Source organism: Acomys minous, assembly GCF_964271855.1.
Source record: "Acomys minous genome assembly, chromosome: 10".
In the NCBI taxonomy this organism is placed as follows: domain Eukaryota; kingdom Metazoa; phylum Chordata; class Mammalia; order Rodentia; family Muridae; genus Acomys; species Acomys minous.
In genome coordinates, this window is record NC_140491.1 from 88,699,535 (window position 1) to 88,726,941 (window position 27,407).

General features: G+C 43.3%; 1 protein-coding gene across 23 annotated transcripts in view; it reads right to left on the reverse strand.

Moving 5' to 3' along the window:
* Nucleotides 1-27,407, reverse strand: part of NEB (nebulin) — a 200,884-nt gene that overhangs the window by 133,663 nt on the left and 39,814 nt on the right. For all 23 annotated transcript variants that reach the window (XM_084798870.1, XM_084798874.1, XM_084798871.1 and 20 more), the window contains 21 exons: nt 26,939-27,136; nt 24,806-24,913; nt 22,823-22,921; nt 21,967-22,071; nt 21,775-21,882; nt 19,812-20,123; nt 19,526-19,732; nt 18,472-18,576; nt 17,459-17,566; nt 14,393-14,704; nt 13,092-13,298; nt 11,363-11,467; nt 9,963-10,070; nt 8,782-9,093; nt 7,670-7,876; nt 7,125-7,229; nt 6,853-6,960; nt 5,989-6,300; nt 4,510-4,716; nt 1,539-1,643; nt 486-593 (listed from right to left, as the gene is read on the reverse strand). In XM_084798870.1, the coding sequence (XP_084654996.1) occupies nt 486-593; nt 1,539-1,643; nt 4,510-4,716; nt 5,989-6,300; nt 6,853-6,960; nt 7,125-7,229; nt 7,670-7,876; nt 8,782-9,093; nt 9,963-10,070; nt 11,363-11,467; nt 13,092-13,298; nt 14,393-14,704; nt 17,459-17,566; nt 18,472-18,576; nt 19,526-19,732; nt 19,812-20,123; nt 21,775-21,882; nt 21,967-22,071; nt 22,823-22,921; nt 24,806-24,913; nt 26,939-27,136 (3,546 nt within the window). The remainder of the gene's footprint in view (nt 1-485; nt 594-1,538; nt 1,644-4,509; nt 4,717-5,988; nt 6,301-6,852; nt 6,961-7,124; nt 7,230-7,669; nt 7,877-8,781; nt 9,094-9,962; nt 10,071-11,362; nt 11,468-13,091; nt 13,299-14,392; nt 14,705-17,458; nt 17,567-18,471; nt 18,577-19,525; nt 19,733-19,811; nt 20,124-21,774; nt 21,883-21,966; nt 22,072-22,822; nt 22,922-24,805; nt 24,914-26,938; nt 27,137-27,407) is intronic.

The following is a 27,407-nucleotide window of genomic DNA, read 5'->3' on the forward strand; positions in this document are numbered from 1 at the left end:
GGGCCCAGATCAAGTTTCATATGAGTGTTGACCTGGTACACCAGCTTTCTTGGGGGGCATGGAGCCCTAGCTCACAGGGTTCATCCATTCTGTGGTGTGAGCCCACCCACCACAGCTGATGGTTTAACAACTAGAAGGAAAGTTTTCTCATTGTTTAAGAGCAGCCATCGGCAGCACCAGTGATCAAAACCCTTGCTGCACTGCATGAAGCATGCTGCTGGGAATTCAGGTGCCAAGAAGCAGAGAGTTCATCTAGACCTCCTGAGGTGGGAGGCTGAGGTCTGTGAAGGCACTAAACGGCGGGCGTTCTGTTGTGTCTGTGTTTTCTAGAAACGCCAGAGAAGACACACAAGCATTGTCAAGAAGCGTTCGTGGGACACAGGAAGTTTACTGTTCTCAGGCACAGGATCGGGCTTGCTTTTTATTCTCTCTGTGTTCGCGGCTGCACTGCTCTGCTCGCCTGCCGGCCACCCTTTCCCACTTACGTCACTCGCAATATCTCTTGATGCTTTGGCAGCTTTGATAGGAATCGCATCTGTTCTGAGGTCATAGCCTTTCTTTTTAGATTCTTCCAGCGACAGTTTATAGAGTTTCTGTAAAGAGAAGATGGGGCAACAGGAAAAACATGGCTTTATTCTAGAAGGCTGACTCATTGCACACGGAGACTGTCGGGCAGATCTGTTATAGGTGGTTTAGTGGTTGGATGTTCTAAGGAACACCACTGTGTTGGGGAGAAAGGCGAAAATAACTATCTAAGCTCAGATGTGTTTTTCGTATATCACTACAAAAAGGAAATGTCCTGGTCTCTATTAGGCCGTGAATCCAGCAGACTGTTACTGGTTTATTTTTATCAAATAAGAGGCAAAAGATGACTACAAAGCAGCCATCTTCACATGCCAAAAGTGCATCTTAGCTTTACAGTGTGGTCCTTTTACTTATAAAAATGGTTGTGTGAATTCCACAGCCAAATAAAATGCCCCAGCAATTCCAGATCTCTGTGGAATTCAAAGAAAGAAAGAAAGAAAGAAAGAAAGAAAGAAAGAAACAAACAACAACAACAGCAGCAAAGCTTGGAGGACTCCCAGCAACCACAGCCAGGGAGAGAAGGAAGTGAAGTTAAGTATTAAATGCATTTTCTAACGAGAGTTCCACATTCCTTATTGTAGGACTTGTCCCAGTTTGTTTAAAATATCCATTTTTTTCTTTCTACTGTTTTAACCCTCATTAGGACCATCTCTGAAGCATGGCCCCAGGCCTTTCTCTTCCTGCCTGGTCTCTTAGCTCAAGGAACACCTGCCCCAGAATAAAATCCAATAGTTTTTCGAAGGTTTAACTGCTGTCCCAGCCTCCCCTGACGGCCCAGCTCCAAATTAGCAAAGATCGGAGGGAAGGATGCTCATTTGTCCTCAGTGAAAGACATCAGTCCATCAGCTTTTAAATGTTCATTCTCATAAGCTAAGCGACGTAGGCGAGTTGGTTTTCTATTATGGGTGAGAACAGGCTAAAAGAAACGATGGAAACGGAGGGCTTATACTTACGTCACTCATATTAATTGCATTTGCTTTTGCCAAAACAATCTCGGGGATGTCAGGCATGATGTGGATTTTGGTCTTGTCGGCTTCCCATGCTTGTTTGTAGAGATTCTGGAGAGGGGGGGAGTATAAGATAGTGTTTAAAAATTATAAAGAGATATCACTTTACACAAGCGCATCATCATGTGTACACAGGTGCCACTATTTTACGTATCTTTCAAAATGAAAAACATGGTGGAGGAAGTGCAAGACCAAAGGTCAAAATGCCCCCATCCCTTCGTCTTAAGCCTAGAGGTGCATTCTTCTGCCTAGACTTTTGTTTCTCAAGACAGGGTTTCTCTCTGTAGCCTTGGCTATCCTGGACTCAATTTATAGACCAGCCTGGCCTCAAACTGATAGAGATCTGCCTGCCTCTGCCTCCCTGAGTGCTGGGATTAAAGGTATGCGCCACCATACCTGGCTCCTCCTGGAATTTTCTAAGCATACTATTAAAAAAAAATCACACAACACAGTTTGCTTTTACTACAAAATATGGGTTAGACCTCTTGGAACCTTCTGAAAATAATTTACTCTGTGTAGGAAGCTGCAGATGCGTGGTACACCCGGCTTGAGCAGTTCTCCATGGATAGACACTCATTTGTAGCTTCCAGTCCGTTTCTACTGCAGAAACAATGCTGGAAACACGTTTCTAGTCTAGGAAGGAGCAGCTTCTGGCAGATGGACTCTCACGGTCAGCTGCATTGGCCAAGGCCCTGTTGAACCTGCCTTACAGTTCAGTTTTTCCCTCTGAACGGCCCTCTCTCCTACAGGCACTAGCCCTTAAAAAAAAATATTACAAGCCTCAAATTCCATCTTAGCTTCTCTTTAGAAACCCTAACCTGCAAGGGACACATGTGTGTGTGGGGCACCCACAAAGATTTCAGTAGGACAAGTAACATCCCCATTTTCTGTTTTCACAAATATTGATTAAAACTTCACATTTATATAAACTCCCCCCACAGACATGGTGAATGGCACTGCTCTGGTGTGTTGTCTGTGGCTGGTCTCTGTTTTAGCCTAGTAGTTAAAAATTTTTTTATTATTATATTTTATTCACATTACATCCAGATTGTAATTCTCTTGCTCTTATCTTCCTGTCGCCACCCATCCTCCTTTTTCCGTTCTATTCCCCTCCCCTAGACTTCTGACAGGTGGGGTCCTCCTCCTCCTCCACCGTCTGTTCATAGCCTATTATGTCTCATCTGGAGAGCCTGCGTCTCCTTCCTCTGTGTACCCATTGGGCCTCTCTCTCAGGGGCAGTGATCAGATTGAGGGCTCCAGAGTTCTTGTTAGAGGCAGTCTCTCCTCCCCATGTGGAGAACTGGCTACATTTAGGGCAGGGCTATCCAGTAGAATTTTCCGTGATGATGAAAGTGTTTTGCATAAACCAATATGGTAGCCCCAAGCTGAACAAGGCCACTGAGGGCCTGAATACATGACAGTGCTAGAGAGGGCTAAGTTATTCACATTGAACTTGACTATAACACACTCCACGCAGGCAGCTTTTGATTTACAGGTGTGGTGGCGTTCTAGTGGAAAGGCAGTGGCTAGTCATTGGAATCTTTCTCATCCAGGCCAGCCACTGATTCTCTGTGTGTCCTGCTGGAAAGTTACCTTGCCTCCCTGGGGCTCAATTCCTCAACTCTGCAAGAGGAAAATTGAACCTGATAATCAGTAAGTTGTCTCAACACCAGCATTTATTATCTTATGATCCTCAGAGTATCTATCATTAGCCTGACATTTTCATCACTAATTTTGGAAGGAAAAAAAAAATCCTAACTTTTGTTTCTTTGGATTTGGTTTTTAGAACTGGTTCATGCTGTGTATCCCAGGCTGGTTTTAGTCTCCAGAGCCTCTTACCTTAGATTCCTATGTGTTGCCAGATCGAAAATATCTCGCTTAATATTTTAAAAGATAAGTACATCTTTGTGACAGTTTAGGTTCTAAATAATAAAAAGGGACAGTGAGACTTGTGCTTTGTCTTTTGGGCAGGTCCCTTTTCAAAGGAGTGGGTCAGGTGCACAAATCAGCCTCCAGGGGAGACACCAAGTCAATGTGTCCCGCTCAGTTAGAACTGTCATTTTCTATAGTTGTTGAGTGTTAAGGTTCACATGACATTTTTACTTAATCAAAGGCATTTCAAGTTGTGATCCAATGATATAGCCAGGGTCAGTGCAATATTTTATCTAAACTTTAAAAACAGATATCCATATCAACATGGTTGGTATGGTTGTTGGTCTTGACATCATTCTTATAGATATTTAAGTTGCATAGAAAACAAACCAGTAAGGCTTTCTAAATAATTAAAACTACAAGGAAGTAATGAAGTAGGGCAATTGCTATCAGGACTACCCAGGGAAGAACCTGGTTCTAAAGTTACAGCTATGAGAAGGATTTCTCTGTGATTATGTCAGGGAATATGGCTACAGCTCCCACTTTTGACAGGGACTCTGTGGCTCAGCATCCCCACCTGACACAGGCAGGATGCACCCTCCAACTGCATAGACTCCAGGCTGTCGCTGTAGCTCAGTCAGTAGAGTGCTTGCCTAGCATGCACTGGGTTTGATCCTGAACTGCATAAACCAAGCATGGGGCCACACTTCTAGCATTTAGGATCAGAAAGGCAGGAGGGTCAGAAATCCAGCATCATTCTTGCTTCCATGGAAAATTTGAGGCCATCCTGAGACCCTATCTCAAAACCAAACCAAAAAGAAAGAGTACCACTCATTTGTTATGTCAGTGAGGTGGGCTATTCATTAAGCATTTGAGGACTACTAATTAAGGATAATTTCTTTTTCATATAGTCTACAGGACCTTTATTTCCAAGTAAATCAAACCTGAAGAAAGGTCTCTCCCAACTGTTAGCACAACGTGCAGATCAAATGTAATGGATGCACTTTGATGCACACGGGGCACACCACACACTTGCAAGACTTACTTTATTCATAATTTTTGCATTATTCTGGGCCAGAACCATGTTCATTGAGTCCATCAGCGTGGAGTACTTCAGCGTGTCTGGGTGTTGTCGGTACTTCTTCTCACTAACAATCTCCATGGCTTTCTTGTTTTTCTCAGCTTCCAGAGAGCCGAGGGGGAGCCACCCAATGCCCTTCATGAAGTCAGCATAGTCTGCCTTGTACTGATTCTACCAGAGAGGGAAAAAAAAACCCCATCAGTTGTGAGAAGGACTAGAGCTTCCTGCAAGTCAGGAATGTGTGTTGGACATGTCGTCATTTCCACTTGTTTCCAACTTGCAGTATATTCAACACCAGCCATTTCACCCCAACATTTTGTCTTTTTCCCATTTCTTCTCATGAGAAATTAAAAATAAATATCTTGGTGACTTGTTTTCCTTGATGGCTTCATAAAGAAAACGTGTTAAGAGCCACTAAATGGTGGCGCACACCTGAAGTCTGAGCACTCAGGAGGCAGAGGCAGGCGGATCTCTGTGAGCTTGAGGCCAGCCTGGTCTATAAAGTGGGTCTAGGACAGCCAGGGCTACACAGAAAAAAAAAACCTGTCTCCATAAACCAACAAAACAAAACCAAAAACCAAAAACCAAAAACCAAAAAGAACCACTTAATGGACTCATCTGCCATGTGGTTATGATCTCCAGACTCATTGCACAGTATTAGTCCAGCTCCCTCCATTGATAGGAAAGTCCTAAAATCAGAGTTTTCTCTCCAGCAGCAAGTCTTTGATCATCTACGGTTGTTACAATTTCCTAGTGCCTACCAGGAACCTAACAGCACTCAGCACAGTTGTGTGGGGTCTCCCTTTCTGCTGAGACATTTCTCCCCATTTCTCCCTGATGCCGCTTCCACTTAGACATTGTCTCCATGACAACTCATCATCCAGGTTCCTATTCCAGTGGGAAACCTAGGCCTGGCCTGATGGGTCTTGGTTTTGTAATGCACATTACCTGATAATGGCTCTGGGATCTCACTGTCTTCCCTCAACTCATCAACTCATCCCTCAACTCATCAACATTACCTTGGCAGCAGAGGCAACTGCAGTGACAGGAGTGGAGGGAAGTTGGTTGAGCGAGAAAGGCCAGGGCTGTCCGAGTACTGAGATTACAGCTGTATACCACCATGCTGGCCTTTCTCTTTCATCCTTCTACCAAGAACCTTTCACACATTTGATCCTCTTTGCTACAGTAGATTCTCTCAAAACCAAAAAAATTTGCTGTTGCTGAATTCAGAAGTCAACGGCGACTATAGCACTGATATAGTTTCTGATTAGATTTTAGTTTCTAGAGTAGATCTCATTTCATGAAAAGAATGAATTCAACCCAAGGGAATAAATACATTGCCCTTTCAGAAAATTGCGTATGGATTTTTAAAATGTCTTTACGTATGGTCACTTATGAGCTACTTATGAAATAGGTCCACAAGTGCACATCACTGTCACATACATCACTTTGAATCTGCATCATATTCTTGGCCAACTCAAAGCTCATGGCATCCGGAAGCATGTTGTAGGTGTGGATTATGTTCCTGTAGTTGGCGTTGGTGGCCACTTCCTGAGACTTCTTGGCCGCCACCACACTGAACATGTCCACTGGGGTATGGAATGATGTCTTGGATTTCTCGTAGCCTTTCTTGTACTCCCGGTCTGACTGCATCTTGGCCACCTGCATGAAGTGCACCAGCTTGGGGTCGTCTTCCAGGCTGCGGAAGCCAATGTGCTTCCCTTTGGCTTGCTCATAGGCCTGCTTGTACTTGTACTGTGGACAGAGAAGAAACATGACAATGAAATACACGGTGCAGGCAAGAGACTAAGATGTGATTCACTGGGCATGCTTAGCTTTGTGTAGGTAAAAAACTGCAGAGCTTCCTATAATGAGGCAGAGAGGGGGCGGCCAAGCTGGGAAGCAACAGTTCTACGCTTCACACGGAGAGTAATTTCAGAAGCGGTGTCTTCCCTCCTCACTCCCACTGTGTAAGCACAGAAAAGACCATAAGCGCAGTTCCTTAGTGTGTCCTTAGGTTGAGAGCTGGCTATGGATCTCATAGGTAAAGCATGTAGATCACACATGTTTACTTAGAATTGTCTCTCATAATTCAAGTACTCTTGGCATGACTCATTTTAGTATGACCTCATCATTTTCACAGTGAACAATGAGCAAAATTGGCTAGTGGGTAGCTGGCCTGTGTGAAGGGAAATGCCTCGGGAGAGTGTGTACAGCTGGTGAGCTGATCCCACCTCCTGCTCAGGCCTAAGCCTGGCTTGTCTGCACCTTCACTCATCCTCAAGGCATTCCAGTGGATGCACTTACGTCACTGGCAATGTCTCTGGAGGCCTTGGCAGCCTTTATTGAGATGGCGTCAGGCTTCAGGTCATAGCCTTTCTTCTTCTCTTCTTCCCAGCCTGCCTTGTATAGTTTCTAAACCCAAAACCAGAGAAGCAAGAGTGTCTTGTTACTTCAGTTACAACAGGGCTCCCTAGTCCAAGATGGTTGGCATGGAAATGACAGAGATGCCACAGGCATTAACTCCCTTCAGCACCCGCCCGCCCCCTCCCCCACTTCTTTGCTGCAGGTTTACATACGTCACTCATGGTGATCTGGTTTACTCTGGAGAGCAAGATGTCTGGAGTATCAGGCATGACGTGAATGGTGGTCTTGTCTTTGTTCCACTTCTCGGTGTACAGCCTCTGTAATGAGAAAGCCGGCACATGAGCTTGTGATAATGGGAGCAAGAGGGGAGAAGCAGCTCCGTGGTGGAAGAGGTTAAGTCTGTTAATGAGAAAAAAAAAAATCATCATTCAACAAGGGAGCCCTGTTCCTGACACAAGCACCGCCTTGCCCCCATTTTACAGCGATGAGGAGCTTTGGGAGTTCTGTCTCATTAAAAGTCAATAGAGAAGAGCTATCTAAAGACAGTCAAATTGTGAAATCTATTAACATCCTTCAAAAAAAAACCCTGTGCATATGTGTATGCATATACGCACATTCATATACAAACGCGGACACACACACACACACATATCAACACTACAGATCCCTGTGCCCTGAGCATGAGATCAAAGTGCTAGGCGACATGAGGCCACCATCAAGGGGGTTTTCAGGTTGAGGCTAGCCCACGGGCTCTCACCTTATCCATCGTCAGCTTGTTGCTTTTGTTAAGTGCCTGCTCCATGGTGTCCATGGAGTACGTGAACTTCAGCTTCTCCGGGTGCTGTCGATATTTCCTCTCACTCAGAATCTCCCCAGCTTTCTTCGCCTTCTCCACCTCCAAGGAGTCTATGGGGACCCAGCCGATCCCTTTCATCCAGTTGGTGAAGTCAGATTTGTACAGATTCTTTAGCATGAAGAAAGAAAATCCCATTTCAGAAAGAAGCAGACCTTGGGTTTCTTTGGCTACAAGACTTTGTATCAGACAGAAAAGGAGGTGGTACTGAAGAGAGAGAGAATGCCCCGTGTTTACCCATCACAGTCTTTTGGCAGAAAATGGTTGCATTAATGGTGGTTTTACACTGGAAATTCTAAAACCAACAATAAACAAACAAACAAAAAGCATGTAGCCAGGCATGGTGTGGTGCACGCCTTTGATCCCAGCACTCGGGAGGCAGAGGCAGGCAGATCTTTGTGAGTTTGAGGCCAGCCTGGTTTACAGAGTGAGTTCCAAGACAGGCAGGGCTACACAGAGAAACCCGGTCTCAAAACAAAACAAAACAAAAAATTATGGAGATCTTAACATAACAGTTCACTTAAAAAACTAATTTTCTTAGCCAGGCATATGATGATATATGTCTATAATCCTATCATTCAGGAGGCTAAGACAGGATTGGGGGTTCAAGGTCAGCCTGTACTACACAGTGAGATTCAGGTAAGGCTAAATTGAAAACAAAACAAAAACCAAACAACAACAACAACAACAAACCAGGATGAAACTTAAAAAAACTGCACTGGAAAGATTATTACATAGCTTAATTCTTTCACAGAATATACGGTATGTGGGTCGAACACATGCAGACACACAATGTGTGTGTCAGAATGGGCCACATGTAACTACATGGATGAAATACTCCCACCCTGCAAATCCCTGGGGAGAACAATGACCTGGGTTAGGTGCAAGATGAAGGCGACTCATGACTCTGGCTCTTTCCTCCCTCCCTCCCTCCCTCCCTCCCTCCCTCCCTCCCTCCCTCCCTCCCTCCCTCAGGAATGGAAAGCCAACCACACCAGCTGCTGACCGGTACATACATCGCTCTGGATCTGCATAGCGTTCCTGGAGTGCTCCACGTTCAAGGCGTCGGGCAGGAGGGTGTAGTTGTGGAAGGGCTGTCGGTAGTTGCTGTTGGTCGCAACTTCCTGAGACTTCTTTGCTGCGGTCACACTGAACATATCCAGGGGGGTGTGGTACCGGGTCTTGCTGGCCTCGTATCCCTTCTTATACTCACGGTCTGATTGTATTTTGGCCACGTTCATGTAGTGAACCAGTTTAGGATCATCCTGGAGACTGAGAAAGCCAATCTGCTTGCCTCTGGCTTTCTCGTAGGCCTCCTTGTATTTGCACTATTTAGAAGAGAGGGGCAGATAGAAGTTTGGTACGAACTGAATTTGTTTAACAATCTTACGCAAAGCTAAGTTCAGTCTGAACCTACAAAATACTTAAGATATTTTTAGCATCTTAATACACAACTTGCAAAATATTTCTAACGGATGACTACAACATTTGTTCTGAGAATAAATAATATAATAATTTGCAATTTATATCTTGATTGTTTATTAGCACATTCTTTACATGTGTGAAAAGCTTACTTATTAAGCAGTTTTATATATTTCTATCTCATTTCCATTAATAATTTACACTAGTCTTTAAAAGTATTTATGTAATTGTGACTCCATCTCAGAAAAAGCTCTACTACAAATTAAAGTATTGAACTTAAAATGAGTAAATTCATACTCTATTGTGATAATTATATCAATTCATCAAGAATATATAATTTGTTTAAAAAACAATTAAAACATGGTTATTTAACCTGTAGTTCTTCCCAGTTTCTCTTGTTTCACTAGACTTTTTTCCTTATATTAGTACATTGTGAAATTAAAACAGTATATTCTTCAAAATGTTTGAAGACTTTATTTTGTGATATTTTAGTATATGGAGACTACTTCTTGAAAAATATAGATCAAAAACTTTTAAGTTTACAGTGAAACGAGTAAACTTTCCAAACTTTCCACAGTTAAAAAGAAAGTGTATCTGTAAAATTTTCTTTGTAATGCAGTTTTACAATATTTTCAGTGAAGTTATAGGAAAATACCACTGGTGATTAGGTAATAAGAAAATAGTTTTATAGTGTAATCTTTTCATGTGTTCCCTTCTACAGATCGTGGTTTTATGCACAGCGTGCAGATTACAAAACATGCAGAGTTTGCCTTACATCACTAGCAATGTTCCTTGAACTTTTGGCAGCAACAATGGGAATGGCGTCTGGTCTCAGGTCATAACCCTTGGCCAGGGTTTTCTTCCAGTCAGCTTTGTAATGCGCCTGTGAGAGACAAAGGGCTGCGTCATCAATTGACACTGCAAAAGGACAGATAGAAACTGGACAGACTCTATGGTATTTTTTACAAAGCATCTACATCCATTCTACTAAGAGAGCCTGAGGCTAAGGACTGGGTCATTGCCTGTGTGCCTGTTACATCCTTTCTGTGAACTATAGTAGGGGCTGGAGGTAGAGGCCAGTGGCCCCAGCACTGAGGAGGTAAAGGATGATGGGTTCAAGGCCTGCCTGGCCTATACAGGAAGACCCTGTTTCAGAAAACAAAACAAAACAAAAACCAAAGCCAGTTCAGCAACAACAACAACAAAACAAAAAAACCCAATAAGCAACACACCGTATAATCTCAACTAAACAATGACATTTCTATGTTTGTATGACAAAGCAATGGAAATGGGGTGCTTTGAATGTAGGGTAACAAAATATTTTTAAAATAAATATCTGTATTTTTAATCTCTCCTGTAAGACTCATATTTTTGACAGCCTTTTCACAATAAAACACTTCAAAGTTAGAACGATTTATTATCGAAAATTTAAAAATTCAGACCCAGTACTATACCTGTAGCTTTCATTGTTAAATGCTATACTATGAGAAAAAAATTTAAATGGACCAAAAGCATTACCAATTAGAAATGATTACCAAAATTCCTGCACATTTTTAGAAGACAAAACAGTACCTAAAATGTTAAGAATAACTAAGATTAAGCTTTTGTTTGTTTTACTTTAAGATGAGGTCCCGCCATGTTGCCTGGGCTGGGCTCATAGTTTTCATTCTTCAGCTTCAGTGTCAATGCTCCTGATAGTGCAGGAACATGTTATAATCCTGGATTCACAGTTTGGGCTTTAAAAATAGTAACCAATTACATGCCCAGACCACCTAATAAGTAGTTGCTTTCAAGGTCCCAATAATTACAGAAGAAAACTGAACTCTTCTAGAACTTTTCATAAACTGTTGAAAGAAAATTGTACAACTTACTGTTGTAGCAGATTACGCACCTATGGTTCCCAGGCTTGTCCATACTTTGTGTGTGTGTGTGTGTGTTTTTTTAAATGGGACACTTTTACCATATACTAGCGAGTCACAGCTCTTAGTTAGAAAGAACATACAGTAAGCAAAATTTTATGATGACTTTCTAGTTCCCTGATGTATAAATGCCCCATCCAAGTATTCAAATGGTCTACATTCGCTCTCCTTGATGTCTCAGAACAAGAGTTACCCAGAATTGGAAAAGGGATTTCCACAGAAGCAGTAGTAGGCTGACACCAGGTCCAATACTCACATCGCTCATATTGATGGCATTAACCTTGGCTTGGATAAACTGAGGCAATTCAGGGTCCATCGTGTACTTATGTTTTAGCTTCTCTCCCTCTACTTTGTAGTTCAACTGCAAAGAGAGACACATGCAAAGCTTATGAGCGGACACCATAGTGGTTCATCAGGTAGCTGTGCCTTTACAAGGGAAGGCTACCATTGGTGGTTTCCATATACAAGGCAAATGCATATATCGTCATGGGCAGGGAGCTGGGGTAGGTATGTTTGTGTCTTCATTCAACAAGGTAAGGTGGTGCATTCTGTGTTTAAAGTAAAGAGAGGGAAGGAGGGGGGGGGCAGATCTCACCCCTTTGACCTTCTAATCTCACAGAGAAGGCATGCTTTTGCGTAAGCATACAAACTATAAACCATAGCTAAAATTGGGATATGTTGCAAATACGACAGTCATACCAGGGACACTTGGACAATCACGAAGGCAGAGGTAGCGTCCTGCAGCAGCACACAGGCTTGGCAGAGGTACAAGATGTGGGGAGGGCGTGGAAGTTAGAACAGAAGTAACTCCCTCCCCTTCCTGGATTGAGCATCTAGGCTCTTGCCGATGGCGCTTACTGAGATGGAGCAGATGGTTCAATGAGTTCATAGTCAACTCAAAGGGGATGAGAGGTGACACCTTTCTCAGCACAAAGGAATCTCCAGCTTTTATGAGCCCTGAAGTGCAATGTAGCCTTAAGCCCTGCAGTAACACAGGATTGTCCTGGAGGGATGAAACTCCCAGACGATCTGCAGGTCAAAGGCAGGCAAAGTGTCCCCTACTTTCCAACAGCTGAGGCTAAAACAAACACGATCTTTATGTTTTATAAGAATGTGCTTCTGGGGGGTGGGGCGCTGGAGACATGGCTCAGAGGTTAAGGACACTGACTGTTCTTCCAAAGGTCCTGAGTTCAATTCCCAGCAATCACATGGTGGCTCACAACCATCTACAATGAGATCTGGTGCCCTCTTCTGGCGGGCAGGCACACATGCAGGCAGAATATGTATAAATAATAAATGTCTTTTTAAAATGTGCTTCTCTCCAGGCGTGATGGCACATGCCTTTGATCCCAGCACTCGGGAGGCAGAGGCAGGTGGATCACTGTGAATTCGAAGCCAGCCTGGTCTACAAAAGGAGTCCACGACAGCCGAGGCTACACAGAGAAACCCTGTCTCGAAAACCAAAAACAAACAAAAAAGCGTGCTTCTCTTTCTGACAGAGACATTGTTGACTGGACAAAAAGGGACATTGTCTCAGAAATGATGACAACTAGACTGCTGATCTCTTCCCCTGAGGCCTCACTTTAAGAGCGCCTCATGGAGCGAGTTGTTATGCAGGAGGAGTGGCACATTATGCCATTGCTGCGTATCTGTGGAAACTTACTGCAACTCAGAGCAACCAATGGCTTTTGCAATTCAGACCAAACTGAAGAGGAGAATAGGAACACTCATCTCCTATGTGTGACGTGCAGGACCTACTTATGACTGGCACGGTCATTCTGTGCTGGGAAAATACAAGAGTTGGAAGGCCACCCGTTTTCCCCTGTCTTCAGATTCAATGTTGTCATTTCCAAAGCAGAGCCTGGGCTTTAACCCCCGGAATCGTTTATGCGCTACGGTCGATGCGCCCTCACCTACTGAATGAAGGGGCATGGTATGTGACGTGGTCATGGGGCTTACTCACGGACTAAAGGGAAACCTCTTACATCACTCAGCTGCTTGGTGTTCTGCTGAGCCAAAACCATGCCCATGGAGTCAGGCACACTCGTGAACTTGATGGTGTCCGGGTGTTGTCGGTACTTCCTCTCGTTTAGGGCGTCGCCTGCTTTCTTGGCCTTCTCCACCTCCAGGGAGCCGATGGGGATCCACCCAATGCCCTTGAAGAAGCTGTTGTACTCATCCTTGTACACGTTCTGCCAAAGAGGAAGCTCGCGTGAGAAGGTAGCCCAGGGAACAGTGAAGTCTCTGGCATCTGCAACTCTACTCAGAAGAAATGAAAGCAGTTCATTTCTGTGCTGTCCTTTTCTGTCATTCAGCTTGTCACTAGGAGCTGGGAATAAGAAAGAGCAGGTCTGGCTAGGTGGTGGTGGCACATGCCTTTAATGCCAGCATTTGGGAGGCAGAGGCAGGTGGATCTCTGTGAGTTCAAGGCCAGCCTGGTCTACAAAGAGAGTTCCAGGACAGCCAAGACTACATAGAGAAACCTGTCTTGAAAAACAAACAAACAAACAAACAAACAAAAACAAAAAAATAAGGAGCAGGTCAGCTGTTACAGTATATTCTGCAATGCATAAGGCAATCTAGGTCATATATTTCCATGGGTGTTGCAAACTTTTTTTTTGACAATTAATTGGGCTTTCCTTTTTATTTCACTAAAAACTTTGCAAGTTTGAGTCTCACCCAAACTGTCCACCCATTCCTGATCTCAGCTGGCTAGAGATATTTTTGCTGACAGCTCAATAACTGAATACTATTTCTTCCCCGACAGAGGACAAGTCTTACAGAAATCTGCAGAAAGAAATGCTCTGAATATTAAACAGGTCCCCTGTGGGGCTCTCTATGAATCATGCTGTAAATAGGGCGTCCTCAGTTCATTTGCTGTGACTCATTGTATAGATTTACATGGATGGCAGTGTGACCTTGAGTTTGAAAAGAAAAAAAAACTTTACTGAATTCAGAAACATTGTGGATTCACTTTGCATCTGATAGCTATTACCATTGAAACAGACCCACAAGGATACCTCTGGCTGAGAATCAAAGGGCCTCGTTAGGAGAATGTGGTCCTAGCTTCATCCGTAAGGTAACAGAGATGATGGCAGTGTTTACAATGGAAGTATAAAACATCAGCAAAAAATGTAGCTTCAAAAGTTGTTGGATGAATTTTGTTTATTCTAATGAGGGTTTCTGAGCCTCTAAACTGCATTTTTAAGAGCTGCATAAAGTGGAAGAAATGATCATGCTTTTTAAGGACACAGGTCTTTGCGTCTGTTGTGCAGTGCATACTTACATCACTCTGAATTTGATTAGCATTCCTTGTGTGCTCGAGGCTCAAGGCATCAGGCAGGTATGTGTAATGATGTAATGGTTGTTTGTAGTTGACCCCGGTGGCCACGTCCTGGGCCATCTTTGCAGCAATGATGCTAACCATGTCCCCAGGGGTATGGTAACTGGTTTTCGTGTTCTCATAGTTTTTCTTGTACTCTCGGTCTGACTGCAACTTTGCCACATTCATATAATGGACCAACTTGGGGTCATCCTGGAGGCTTCTGAAGCCAACGTGCTTGCCCTTTGACTTCTCATAAGCTTCTTTGTATTTGTACTGCAGAAATAAAAATTGGTTAGCCAATTCCTGGGACTAGTAACATTAGGCATGGCAATTTTCTTTCACACACAGAAAGTAAACAGAATATTATGGCCTTGTAGATGGGTGCTCACAAAACACATACCACATCTCTTCCAGGAAATTCATAGCAAAAAACCCCTTTAAACTGTTCTGGAATTACTAGGGAGTCCCATGATAAATTTAAAAATTTTCCACATTTACTCAGCTCCTACAGATGATTTGTCTATAGAACTATTTTTTAAAATCAACCAGAATATGAACATGCCACTTTCTCATATAAGATCAATGTCTTTTAGCTTCTTGGGGATGTAGCCTTTTCTAATCCAGTATGCAATTTCTGAACATGGATGTGCACATCAGCTATACACGTCGCTGAGCCTTCACTTGGTCCCTCTATCATCGGCTCCCTCTGCAAACTCAGGGCTAAGTAACTGTGAATGAATTAAGCAGCTCCAGCAAAGGCAGGAACTGCTATGGGTTTTCTCATCAATAGAACCCAACCCAAAGCAAATCTTCTCAAGCGCTTTCACAGCTGAAACCATCATTAAGATGTAGATTGGATAGGGAGTTGTTTGGTTTCCGTGGGTTTGTAGGGCTTTCTGCTGTCTCTGTTGCTGTTGAAGTCTAACTTTTATCTGTAAGATCACACACAGGGAAGACAAAGGAACAGAGTACAGGGAGAGAGAACCAGAATCAGTGTGTGTGTGTGGGGGGGGGTTATATCTGGGATGAGCTATAAACCCAGGAATCTATGAGTGTGACCTCAGGTAAGACTCCTAACAATGGGTGACATGGTGCTTGAAATAGCCATCTCCTGTAACCAGGCAAGGTTTCCAATGGAGGGTTTGGGACACCAAGCCAGCCACATAACCTTAGAGCCACAATTTCTCCTGCTAACAAGATATGCAAAGTTAAAGATGGAGCAGACGTTGAGGGGTCAACCAATGACTGGTTTAGCTTGAGACCTATGTCATGAGAGGGAGCCCACCCCTGACATGATTAATAATATTCTGCTGTACTTGCAGACAGGGCCCCCGCATAACTGTCATCTGAGAGGCTTCACCCAGCAACTGATGGGAAACAGATGCAATGATTCACAGCCAAAACGTTAGGCAGAGCTCGGGGAATTCTATGGAAGAGGTGGGTGAAGGATTGAGGGAGCCCATAGGAGCCCAGAGATACTGAGCCACCAGAGAGAGAGAGAGCATACTTGAAATGGACCTAGGCCTTCCACACACATGTACCAGTGGTGCATCTCCATCTTCATGTGAGACTCCTAACAGCAGGAGCAGGAGCTGTATCTGACTCTGTTGCCCGCTGTGGAATCCCTGTCCCCTAACTGGGCTGCCTTGCTTAGCTACAATAGCAGCAGATGTGCCTAGTTACAACTTGATATGCCCAGATGGGTTGATATCCATGGATGCCCTCCTTTTTCCGAGCCTTTTCTGAGGAGAAAGGGAGGACAGGCGGATAGTGGGAGGTGAGGTGAGAGAGACTGGGAGGAGAGGAAGGAGGGGAAACTGTGATCGGGATGTAAAAGAAATAAAAAAAATTAAAAAGTTCACTGTAATATAGTAAAAAGAAATGCAGATTGAGGTACCCTGTAATAGGCCAGAGCCTCAATTCAAGAGGATTCAAATCTGTCCGAACCCGGCAGACACTGAACACTGGCTGTGTAAACCGGAACTCATAAGCAAGGACTTAGCAGGTGAAAGGGTTAACAAGTAATTACTAGATATATTAGAGAAAGCCATGAGAACCTGCTAGGTGGGGAAAGGGACCGAGTTAAAGTGCAGGCGTTCACTTTCAGTGTAGGTCGGGAGTGCATTTCAGAGTGATGTGTACTGTGTACAAAGCTTCGAGGAAGGCATTTTCAGTCCAGTCCTACAAGGAGAGCTGTCGTGTCTTTATACCCCTTTCTCCTATGTGGGCTATACACACAGCTGGTTTCTTCTCTTTTCTCAAGTCAAGATTGCAGTCCCTGGAACACAACACAATAGCGAAGCCTGCAAGATGTGAATGCCTGAAAATGCGTTTTTAAAGACGAGAAGTGACTGTGTGTGTCACATCAGCCAGGATGGCATCAGCCGGGACATTGTGGCCTTTAGCTATTAAGTCGTGCCAGTCCCGTTTGTAACAGACCGTGTGTGTGTGTGTGTGTGTGTGTGTGTGTGTGTATAACATATGTATACATATTATCATAGTAGATAAATGACATCAATGGAATAAAATAATTATTATTATATCCTAGAAGGGGCAGGAGTTCTACTTGGCTTATGAAATAGCTGCAGCTACCTAACAGTCTCCGTTCTTTTTAGCGCAATTGTGATGCAGGCAGCTATCTGAATTTAACATGTTACTGCCAGTCATTTAATATTCTCCCTGAAAATATAAGTGCAAGTTGTCAGGGAAGTGTGTCAGTGAAGGTAATTTTGGCTACGAGTCAGGGAAGAATGCCACTGTCAGACTTACGACATTGCTACTAAGTGCAGTCATCTGAGAAAAATCACAACAATATTGAAAAGGTGGCAGGTTTTCAAAAGAATATTTTGTGGAGAGTTTGAATGTCATTAATTGTGTATAGATAAATATATATACATATATATATGTATATATGTAACACACACACACACACACACACACACACACACACACACACAAAAGCAAGTAGGTATCTGACTGCATTACAAAAAGGCAGCCACTCAAATTTCACCTAAAGCTTTTACTCACATCACTGGCAATGTTTCTTGATGACTTGGCGGCTGTGATGGGAATGGCATCAGCCGGGACATTGTGGCCTTTAGCTATTAAGTCGTGCCAGTCCCGTTTGTAACAGACCTGGGGTAGAACGCAAAAGGGAGTGAGTCAGTCAGTGCACTCTTAACCAACCAACTCAGGAGCCCCCCTAACCACTGGGATTCTTTGGTTCTCTCAGGCGTGTAAGCTAAGGGGTTAGCTCCCCCAGTCGCAATGCTCTGCCAGGAAACGCATCAGCAAAAGGTCACACTTTGTATCTAGCCCCAAATCACTGGACTCTGCACTGGCTACCCAAATCTGGCCTTGGCACGTATAGCCGAGGGATGCTGGGAACCTAGGGTGGACGAAGGAAGGCTATGGGAACTCTGACACGTTGAGGGCCATCGAGAGGACAGGAAGTTGTCCAATCTTATGAAGGATAGTCATGAGGAGACTAGGCAGGCAGCTTTATACATTGTAAAGCTATTGTTTAAAAAGTAAACCAGTGAATAAGGACTTCGTTCATTTTCGTTTTTCTCGGGAAGGATTCTCGTTCCTCTACTGTGTGCCAACTGGAAAACTAAGCACAAGCCTTAGGGGAATATGCAATGTACTCTGTGTAAAGGAGAGTGCTACACCCCACGAAGGGCCCCTTCCCTGCCAGGAGCCCACTCAAGAGTCAAGAGGCAGCCAGGCGCAGTGGCACACCCCTGTAATCCCATCACTCGGGGAGGCAGAGGCAGGTGGAGTGCTGTGAGTTCGAGGCTAGCCTGGCGAGTCCAGGACAGAGAAACCCTGTCTCAAAACAAAACAAAACAAAAAACAAACAAAAAACAAAAACAAACAAACAAAAAGTCAAGAGGCCACTGTCTTGAGATGGACTCTGTTCGGGTACTAAGAGTGAGAAGCTGACTTAAATAATTCATCAGATGCTTTCCTACCCTCAAGCTCTATCGTATTGTCACATCGAGCTTTCACACCCCGTCAGAGACCCCCATGCTACTCACATCACTTATATTGTAAGCATTGCACTTGGCCTGGAGAAACTGTGGGAGATCAGGATTCAGAGTGTATTTATGCTTTACATCTTCTCCTTTAGCTTTGTATAGGATCTGCAATACACAGACACCAAAATAATACGCCTTCCACGCCATACTAAAAGGACAAACCATTAAGTACACACTTAAAGGTGTTGCTCTTGTTAGACACCCCCCCCTTCCTCCACACACACAGTTTCCCTTCTCTTTCGTGGCCTTCTTTTTCCTGTATGGAGCTTGCTATGTAGCATTGGCTAGCCTAAATCTTCAGACTCCAGACCACACCTGGCCTGGAATAAAACTTTTTTTTGTACCTGTCAATTGTATCCAATAAAGGGGAAAAGTCAAGGGAAAAAACTTGGGAAGTACAGGTTGGTTCTAAACATCTTATATCCATTTATGGATAGCAAATAGATTTTTAAAGTGTACCATATGAAACAGTCTTTTTTATAATTTAATTTTAATTTTATGTGCATTGATGTTTAGCCTGCATGTATATCTGTGTGAAGGTGTCAGATCTTTGGAGTTACAGATAGTTGTGAGCTGGGTGTGAAACCAGGCTCCTCTGGAAGAGCAATCAGAGCTCTTAACCGCTGGACCATCTCTCCAGCCCCATAAAAACAGTCTTTTAACGGCAGTTGAAAAGGAAGATTTTATAAAGGACAAATTTAAAAAGTCAGTGCCTGGGGAGTTAAAAAAAATGCCTAAGCTAAATTTTTCTTTTCTTTTTATTTATTTAACAATGTACAATTTATTTGTTTTATATATAAGCATTTTTATTTCACGTGTATTTGTGCACCACATGTGTGGCTGCTGGGAACCAAACCAGGGCCACTATAAGAGCAATCTGTACTCTTAAACATTGAGTTATCTCTCCAGCCCTCATAGTTATAACATCGAATGTACAGAATACTAAATTAGAAATGAAAAGACACTGTAATAAGAGTAAATATGTTGAGCTGGTATGTACCCCCAGATGAGCCCCCCGCCCCCCAACATACACCCTCTCTCCTGCTATACTCACATCACTGACTTGCTGTGTGTTCTGTTTTGCCTGCACCATCACTGGCGAGTCCTCAACGCTGGTGAACTTGAGTGTGTCTGGATGCTGCCTGTACTTCTTTTCACTCAGCGCATCACCTGCCTTTTTCACTTTTTCTTGGTCAAGACTGCCGATCGGGATCCAGCCAATGCCTTTCATCCAGGTGTTATAGTCTTCTTTGTAGGCATTCTACGGTGGGAGGGAAGAGGTGAGACTCAGACTCATTCTGGGAACTGGGGGATGGTCCCCTGGGTACCACAGCACTTACGTCACTCTGTATGTGCATCATGTTCTTGGACAGCTCTAGGCCCATGGCGTCCGGCAGGTAGGTGTAGTGGTGGAGAGGGTGCTTGTAGTTGGTGTTGCTGATCACATCCTGCGCCTTCTTAGCCGCCACAACATCGAACATGTCGTGAGGTGTGTTGTACTTGGTCTTTGTCTTTTCGTAGTCCTTTTTATACTCCCTGTCTGACTGTATCTTGGCCACGTTCATGTAATGAACCAGTTTAGGATCATCTTGGAGACTTTGGAATCCAACCATTTTCCCTTTAGCTTTTTCATAGTCTTTTTTGTAATGAATCTGTTGGGAATGAAGGTAGACATATTTTAAGAGGTAGCTTTGAAGATTTTACTGAACGGCGAGGTTGTAATATGAATTTTTGAGCTTCTTGGAAATTTCTATATGCCTATAACAAGGGGATTGGTTCCAGGATTGCCCACCCCGTGCAGACACCAAACCCCTCCATACTCTAGTCCCTTATATGAACCACGGTACTTGCATATAACCTATACACACTCTCCCATGCATGCTTCACATCATCTCTAGATTACTTTTAATATCTAACAAATTTTAAATGCCATATAAATGGTTTTGTGTCATTTTGAGGATAATGACAAAAAAAAAAGTCTGTACATGTTCAGCACACAGATATAATTTTAAAGATCTTTTTTCGCCAATAGTTAGGTATCTGTGGATATGAAATCTGAGGCTATGAAGGACCAACTCCCCTGTAGTGCAGTAAAAGTAAACATCATTTAGAAGCCACTTGGGTGTCTATATAGCTACTTCTGTCCACCCAATGTTGGTGGGGATACAGATGCTCGCATAGTTCGCATCAGTGACAAACCGTTCCCTTCTCCATAGACACTGGTAAAAACCATACAATGAAGCATTTCACATTCTTTTCCATTTTTTTCTCTGCTGCTAGGGCCCTGGAGTGGTGGGGGATTTGACAGCTGAAGACTGTTAATAGTAGAAGAAATTTTCTAAGTCCTTGATTATTGAAGAGGAAACCGAGCCAGCCATGGAGAGCACCATTTGGCTCTGAATTATAAACAGAGGGGGACTGGGAATTCTTGGGGAGACAAGCAGGGGATCCTGGAAAGCAAGCAAGTAGGTAGGTAGGAGAGCAGGTGGGAGAGCACTCTGAGAGATTTGGGGTATGGGGCGGCTGGAGGATCCAGCCATGAGAAAGGCGGTCCGTTGGGAGGGCTTTTCAGAACAAGGATATTTGGGTTTTGCAGGTTTTTTTTTTTTAACTGCATTGCAATTACATTGGTGTAATGAAATTTTCATTTCAATCAGAAGCCATACTTGGATTTCCTAGTAAATTGATGTAATGCATGAAAAAGGAAAGAGGAAACCCATAAACTAATAAAGGTTAGACAGGAAATTATTCCATCCAGAGGCTTTATAACTTGGTTTCTTTTCTTTTCTTTCTTTCTTTCTTTCTTTCTTTCTTTCTTTCTTTCTTTCTCTCTCTCTCTCTTTCTTTTCTTAATTCTACTTTGGTTTATTTTCATTTTTATTTATTTATTTCTTTTTAAAAATTTATTTGAGTAATTTATTTGGATTACATCTCAATTGTTCCCCCTTCCCTTTCTCCCTCATCCTATTCCCCTCCCTTAGGTCTGTAACAGAAGGGGACCTCCTCCACCACCACATGATCACAGCCTATCAGGTCTCCTCCTGGTAGCCTGCTTACTCTTCCTTTGAGTGTCACCAGGTCTCCCAACTCAAGGGGAAGTGGTCAAATGGTGATTTTGTGCAGAAATCTCCACAGTGATTTTAAGTCTTGGTGGTAATTCATGAGTGGTAATTTATGCCAATCCTGCCTCCAAGAATACCAAGGTCTGTTTAGGGTACTTTCTGTCCTGACTAGTCGGAGGCACCATACATGACTTCTGGGTATCCCATTATGTCCCGTGTCACACAGGTGACCATGACTTACATCACTCGCAGCCTGCCGGGCAGCTTTGGCAGCTTTGATGGGGATCGCATCAGTTCTCAGGTCATATCCTTTCTTGCTTAAGTCTTTCAAGTCGGCTTTGTACATATTCTGTAAGAGAAATACCCCCTTGAGCAGGACTAAGAGTAACCCGCGTTAGTAAAGGCTGAGCACGCAGGGCAGTGACGTGCGCACCTCACTGATGTTGTAGGCGTTGACCTTAGCCTGGATGAACTGCGGCAGGTCTGCTGGCAGGTTGTACTTGTGCAGGATTTCCTCCCCTTTGGCCTTGTAAGCGATCTAGGAGAGAAACCGTGCATACACAGAGTATGAGGAGACCGTGAAAGGCACTGGAGAACAATTTCAAGGTGGTGTCTAATTTCACGAGGTGATGTTAAGAAAGACATTCTCTGTGCTGTCCCTACATTCATCTGCAAAAATAAATGTACATTCTAAGACACTCATGCAGCGGTACAGAGTCCTGTCTCATTGCGTTTTCGTGGTTGGACACAGTTTCTGAGCCTAGAGTGGGAATCTCTGGTTCTAGGTCAGGGTGCCTGGAGGACCTCAACTCAAGGAGGTGACCTGGTGGAAATTCTAACTTGCATGTGCTTCCCTGAGCCAGCACAGGCTAGCAGGGCAGAACATAACAATAATCTATTTTAGATTTCATGGGAGATTAAAGAAACCTGCATGTGGTCTTTAATATACATATCTATGTGTATATATTGAATACACACACATACATACATATATATGTATACACACACACACACACATATTCATCCTTTTTGGTCTCCCTAGAGATACCTAATAATTGCTATTAAAAGAAGCAGATTTCACCTTTCCTTCAGAGAGCCTTCCCTTGGTGGTGCTGGAACAGTATATATAGTAACCCTAAAGCTATGACTAGGTCATTGGACAGCAGGAATTTACAACTGCCTACAGGAAGTTCTTCAGATGGTAAAACAGCTACAGGAGACCACTGCATTGAGTGTGGGTAGCTTTGTGTCAGTAAACAGTTACAAAACCACGCAGGATGGTCACTTACGTCACTTCTCTGGGCCTGGTTAATTTTAGACTGCACTGTAATGGGAGCATCTTCAATCGAGGTAAACTTGAGTGTATCTGGATGTTGGCGGTATTTTTTCTGTTTGGAGAATCAAAGAGAAAGATTCATAATTTCTTCTCACGACAGGTTAACATTGAAATCCTTGACATTTACTTTGGAAAGACACAGAAAGAAAGACAATTTTGAAATATTAGATAGAGTCCTGATCGCCTCGGATGAGGAATGAATGCAGTACAGAACTCCATGTTTTAAAACTGGTGTCATCATGGGTGGTCTGTGCAAGAAAGAGGCCCAGATCTCCGGGAGCATGCTTGTATTCCTTAAGTTCCTTGCTTATGGAGTAAAAGAAGGCCTTTCCTTTATGCTGAGTACAGAAACAGCAGAGCCGTCTCTGAAGGGTCTTCAGAAGACCAAGCAAGAACATTTGGTTGTCTTGGAAACAAACCAACCAACAAACTCAGGGTCCAGATGCAACACAGGGTTGGCTTCAATCTCTGTGAATAGCCAAGGATGGTCTTGTACATCTGATCTTCTTGCTTCTGCCTCGTGAATACTAGGGTGACTTTACATTGCCCTAACAACTCCATCAGCACCTGGAGTAAAGAGGCTTTCTGGTTGAGGGATAAACTGCTAGTGACTAATGAGGCAGAGATCATGTCCTCTTTGAAGCCTCTGTGGCTTCTTATGTATGTGCCACTTGATGTGCTTAAGAAGAAAGAAGGACTTTGGGAAGGTGGCCCAGTTGGGGAATTGACAACTTGTCACTACTTTTAGGCCTGTCTTCTCCGCTGATTTGCTCATTTGTCACCCTCGGGGCATATGGTACATTCCACTTTTACATATATTTTAACGTTTTTTCAACTCTGAACTTCTGGAATCTACTAAGCCAGGAAGATATTTTTCTGAAAGATCTTTGGAGAAGGCAGAATTGCTTTCAGCAAAACCAGACAGAAGCACAGAGTAGCTAGAACACGTCCAGCTGGAGCATGGCAGACAAGCCTCACTTTGCACGACTGTCTTTCATACCCTTTCCACTCATGTGACAACAGGGTTTTCAGCTGTTGATGGAGAAGTGACAGATACGGCAGCCACATTAAGAATCTCACGACTATTACTGCCTTTTCCCTATAACTGAAAGGCAATTTGTATACTATTCCGGGGTTATCAACACTATAATGTAGGTCACAATTCTTTAAAGGAGAACCTTTGACAGCTACGTTACTCAGAATTACCCCAGGCTGAAAACAAGCTACATCCCTACCAACAGGTCTAGAAGGCACTGATATGTGATATATCTTTGCAAAGGAAGATCATGCAATTAAAAAAGAAAGAAAAGGGATGAATTTTAGGCAGGGGCAAAAGTACCATAAGAAGCCAGATTTCACAGAAGCGTTTATGAAAGGTAAAACTATAGAGACCAGAGCATCTCAACAATGCCTGAGAGCCGAAAATCCAGGCAGAGGTTTTCTTGAAGCAAATGAAGCAAATGAATGGAGCTAGTAGCATTTTAAAATAATTTGTAATGTGGGTGTTAAGGCTCACGCCTGGAATCCCCATATTCCTAGGCTGAGGCAAGATTAGCACCACATGTTCAAGGCCAGCTCTGGGTGATATAATAAATTCTGGCCCATCTGGGTTACAAGATGAGACTATGCCTTAAAATAAACAATAACAACCAAAAAAAGTAGAAAAAAAATTCCTGTTGGTAGTGAGTACACAACTACATGAGTCATGTTTAAAGCAGGTAAATTTTACATTGTGAATAAAGTTGCTCAACTATATTTAAATGCTTTACATGAGCCGTTTGTATACTCTAAAGGGGTATGAGTATCTTTCTGGATTATTTGTGCTTTTTAATCTTTTTAAGTGGCAATGACCGGAAAAATGAAGTAGAAAAAGTGCATCTAATGACCTTTGCATCTTATTAGGATTCCGTGCCCTCTAACACACCAGTGGCCATACCTCATTAAGAATCTCCGAGGCTCGCTTTGCCTTTTCCATCTCCAAGGAACCAAAGGGCACCCAGCCACAGCCCTTCATCCAGCTGTTGTAGTCAGCTTTGTACTCAACCTACAAGAAAAGGGGAGGGGCACGGTTTTCTTCGTTGTCATCATTACACCATGGACAGTTTATTCAGCGTTTTAAAGATGTTAAGCAGGTGTGTCGCTCTACACATGTCTACTCCTATGATGATAGTTTGGGACACTTGGAGTCTCGACTCTTCTACTGGTCATGTCTGCAATTTCCCCCTTAGGTTTAGCTTACTGAAAATGTGTGGAATTCTGATTCTAGGCCAGAAGACGCTTGATTCCATTCAAAGAATAAATGGACCAATTACACTGGGACTAGTGGCTGTAGAGGTTTGCTCCTCGGAACGCCTACTAACGGTGAATAATCTCAATCATTTCTAGCAAGATTTGATGGCTGTTATTTGTCAAAGCCTTGGCACGCATTGTCCTTCGTGGATAATGACCATCTTGGGAGGGTTTCTGCATTGGCCAACAAAACATTTGGAAAAGTTCGACTTGTCACTTTGCTTAAATGGGCAGCTGTTATTTGGAATTGGTATTATGTGGGGACAGTCACCAGATGCCACTAAAACAGGAGCTCTTCTGGTCATCTGACCATAGATGACACATGAAATTTATCTCTAGAAACAAACTGAAATTTGTTGTTCTTTATGATGAATTTTAAAAAACTGGAGTAGGAAAAAAATCAAGATATCAATCTTGCCTTTGAGGAACTTCTAATAGAATTGTGATGAAGACACATAGAAATTTTAAATAATTGAGAAATAAGATCATGCATACAGTAGAACTTTCATTGCTAGTATATGTATCTAACAAAATCAAATTATTACTCTAATAGAAATTCCTGCCTGGACACTGTATAGGATTACTTCGAAAATAGAATCAGTCAAAGCTTACTCAAGTGCACTGAGTTCATTACACTATGGAGTTAACGCCCTTTCCTCTTACATTTGGAAGGCACACACTTGCACAAACTGCCTTAAGGGATGCTCATGGCAGCTATCAAGGCCACATCACAGGAAGAAATGCTTTATTTCCTATCTGCAAACATTTGCGTGTTTTAACTTCTACCTGCAAATGCTTGTTTCCTGCAGACATGTCTAACAGTGATGGGATTTCCCCTTGGTGAGCGTGGGACTCAGAGGCCAGCCTCAGATGTCACACTGTTACCTGACCTGTAAAAGCTGAGCTTTACCAAGCATGCACTTGGGTTTGAAACCAAGCTGAGTTTCCCTGGTCTCTCCAAATGCTTGCTTGGTCCTTAGCTGGTTAATATTTCCATGACAGTAGAGAGGTCAAGTATCCAGTCACTGGAAAAATAAGTTTCTCAGAAAACTAAAAGACCGTTATATGATCTAACAACTGGACTTCTGGGACATGTACCCAGAAGAACCTAAATCAGATGTTGAAAGGACATTCAGTTACTCATGGTCATTGAAACACAATTCACAATCCAAACACCTGCCAACCAAAAAACGGGTACAAAAGACATGGCATATACTTCTAAAGGAATATTGCTTAGCTTTACAAAGGAAGACAATTCTGACAAAAGCTGTGACAAGGGCGAATGTTGAGGGCACTAGGCTAAGAGAAGTAAAGCAGTTTCCAAAGACAAACACTGTCTAATTCCACACATGCGAGGGGTCTGCAATAGCCAAACTTACGTCGGCAGGTGGTTTCTGGGGGGCGAGAAGAGGACAGGAGGAGAGTGGGGAACCTATTTCTTAATAGTCAGCACTTTTCCTTCTGAGCCACCCTGCTGGCCTCGGCATCCATTTAAATACTCATAACAACTTTTACTTCACTTTAACAGCCGAAGGCCTTTTGGCTCAGCAAGGTTGTTATCTTTCCCAGGAGGAAATATTAACAGGGCACATGCCTGACACATTACGTCCTGAGCACTTACGTTTCTAAGAACCACAGGGGCCATTTCCGAGTGTCTCCATGCTTCCTCACAGATAAGGCAGGTGCTTCAGGGAGCGGGGTACCAAGGACAAGGCTTGTACTAGATCCTGTCCCATCTCACCTTCCAGAGAGGGGAGGAGAAAACCACCCCGCTACTCACATCACTCTGCAGGGCATACGCCTTCTTGGCAAGGTCCACGTTGATGCTGTCAGGCGGGTAGCTGTAGTTGTGCAGGACATGTTTGTAGTCCACATCACTGACAATCGCCTGACATTTCTTAGCTTGGGTGACTTGGATCATATCAAGAGGGGCGGTGTAGACCGTTTTTGACTTTTCATAGTCTTTACGGTATTCGCGCTGTAAGAAAAGGCTGTTTAGTTCTCGGTATCCTTAGTGAGCTCTCAGAAAAACAAAGTAAAACAGAAAAAACAGAGGCAAACATTTGAGCAATTATTTTACCCCAGATTTGTTCCTATGACGTATATCATCAATTTCCTCTAGAAAAATGAGACATGGACAGATCTTTCCCAAATTCATTTTACTTTTTATCTTTTGATTTTTGAGACAGATTCTTGCTTGTTGGCTCTGGCTGGTCAGGTACTACCTATGAAGCCCAAACTGGACTCAA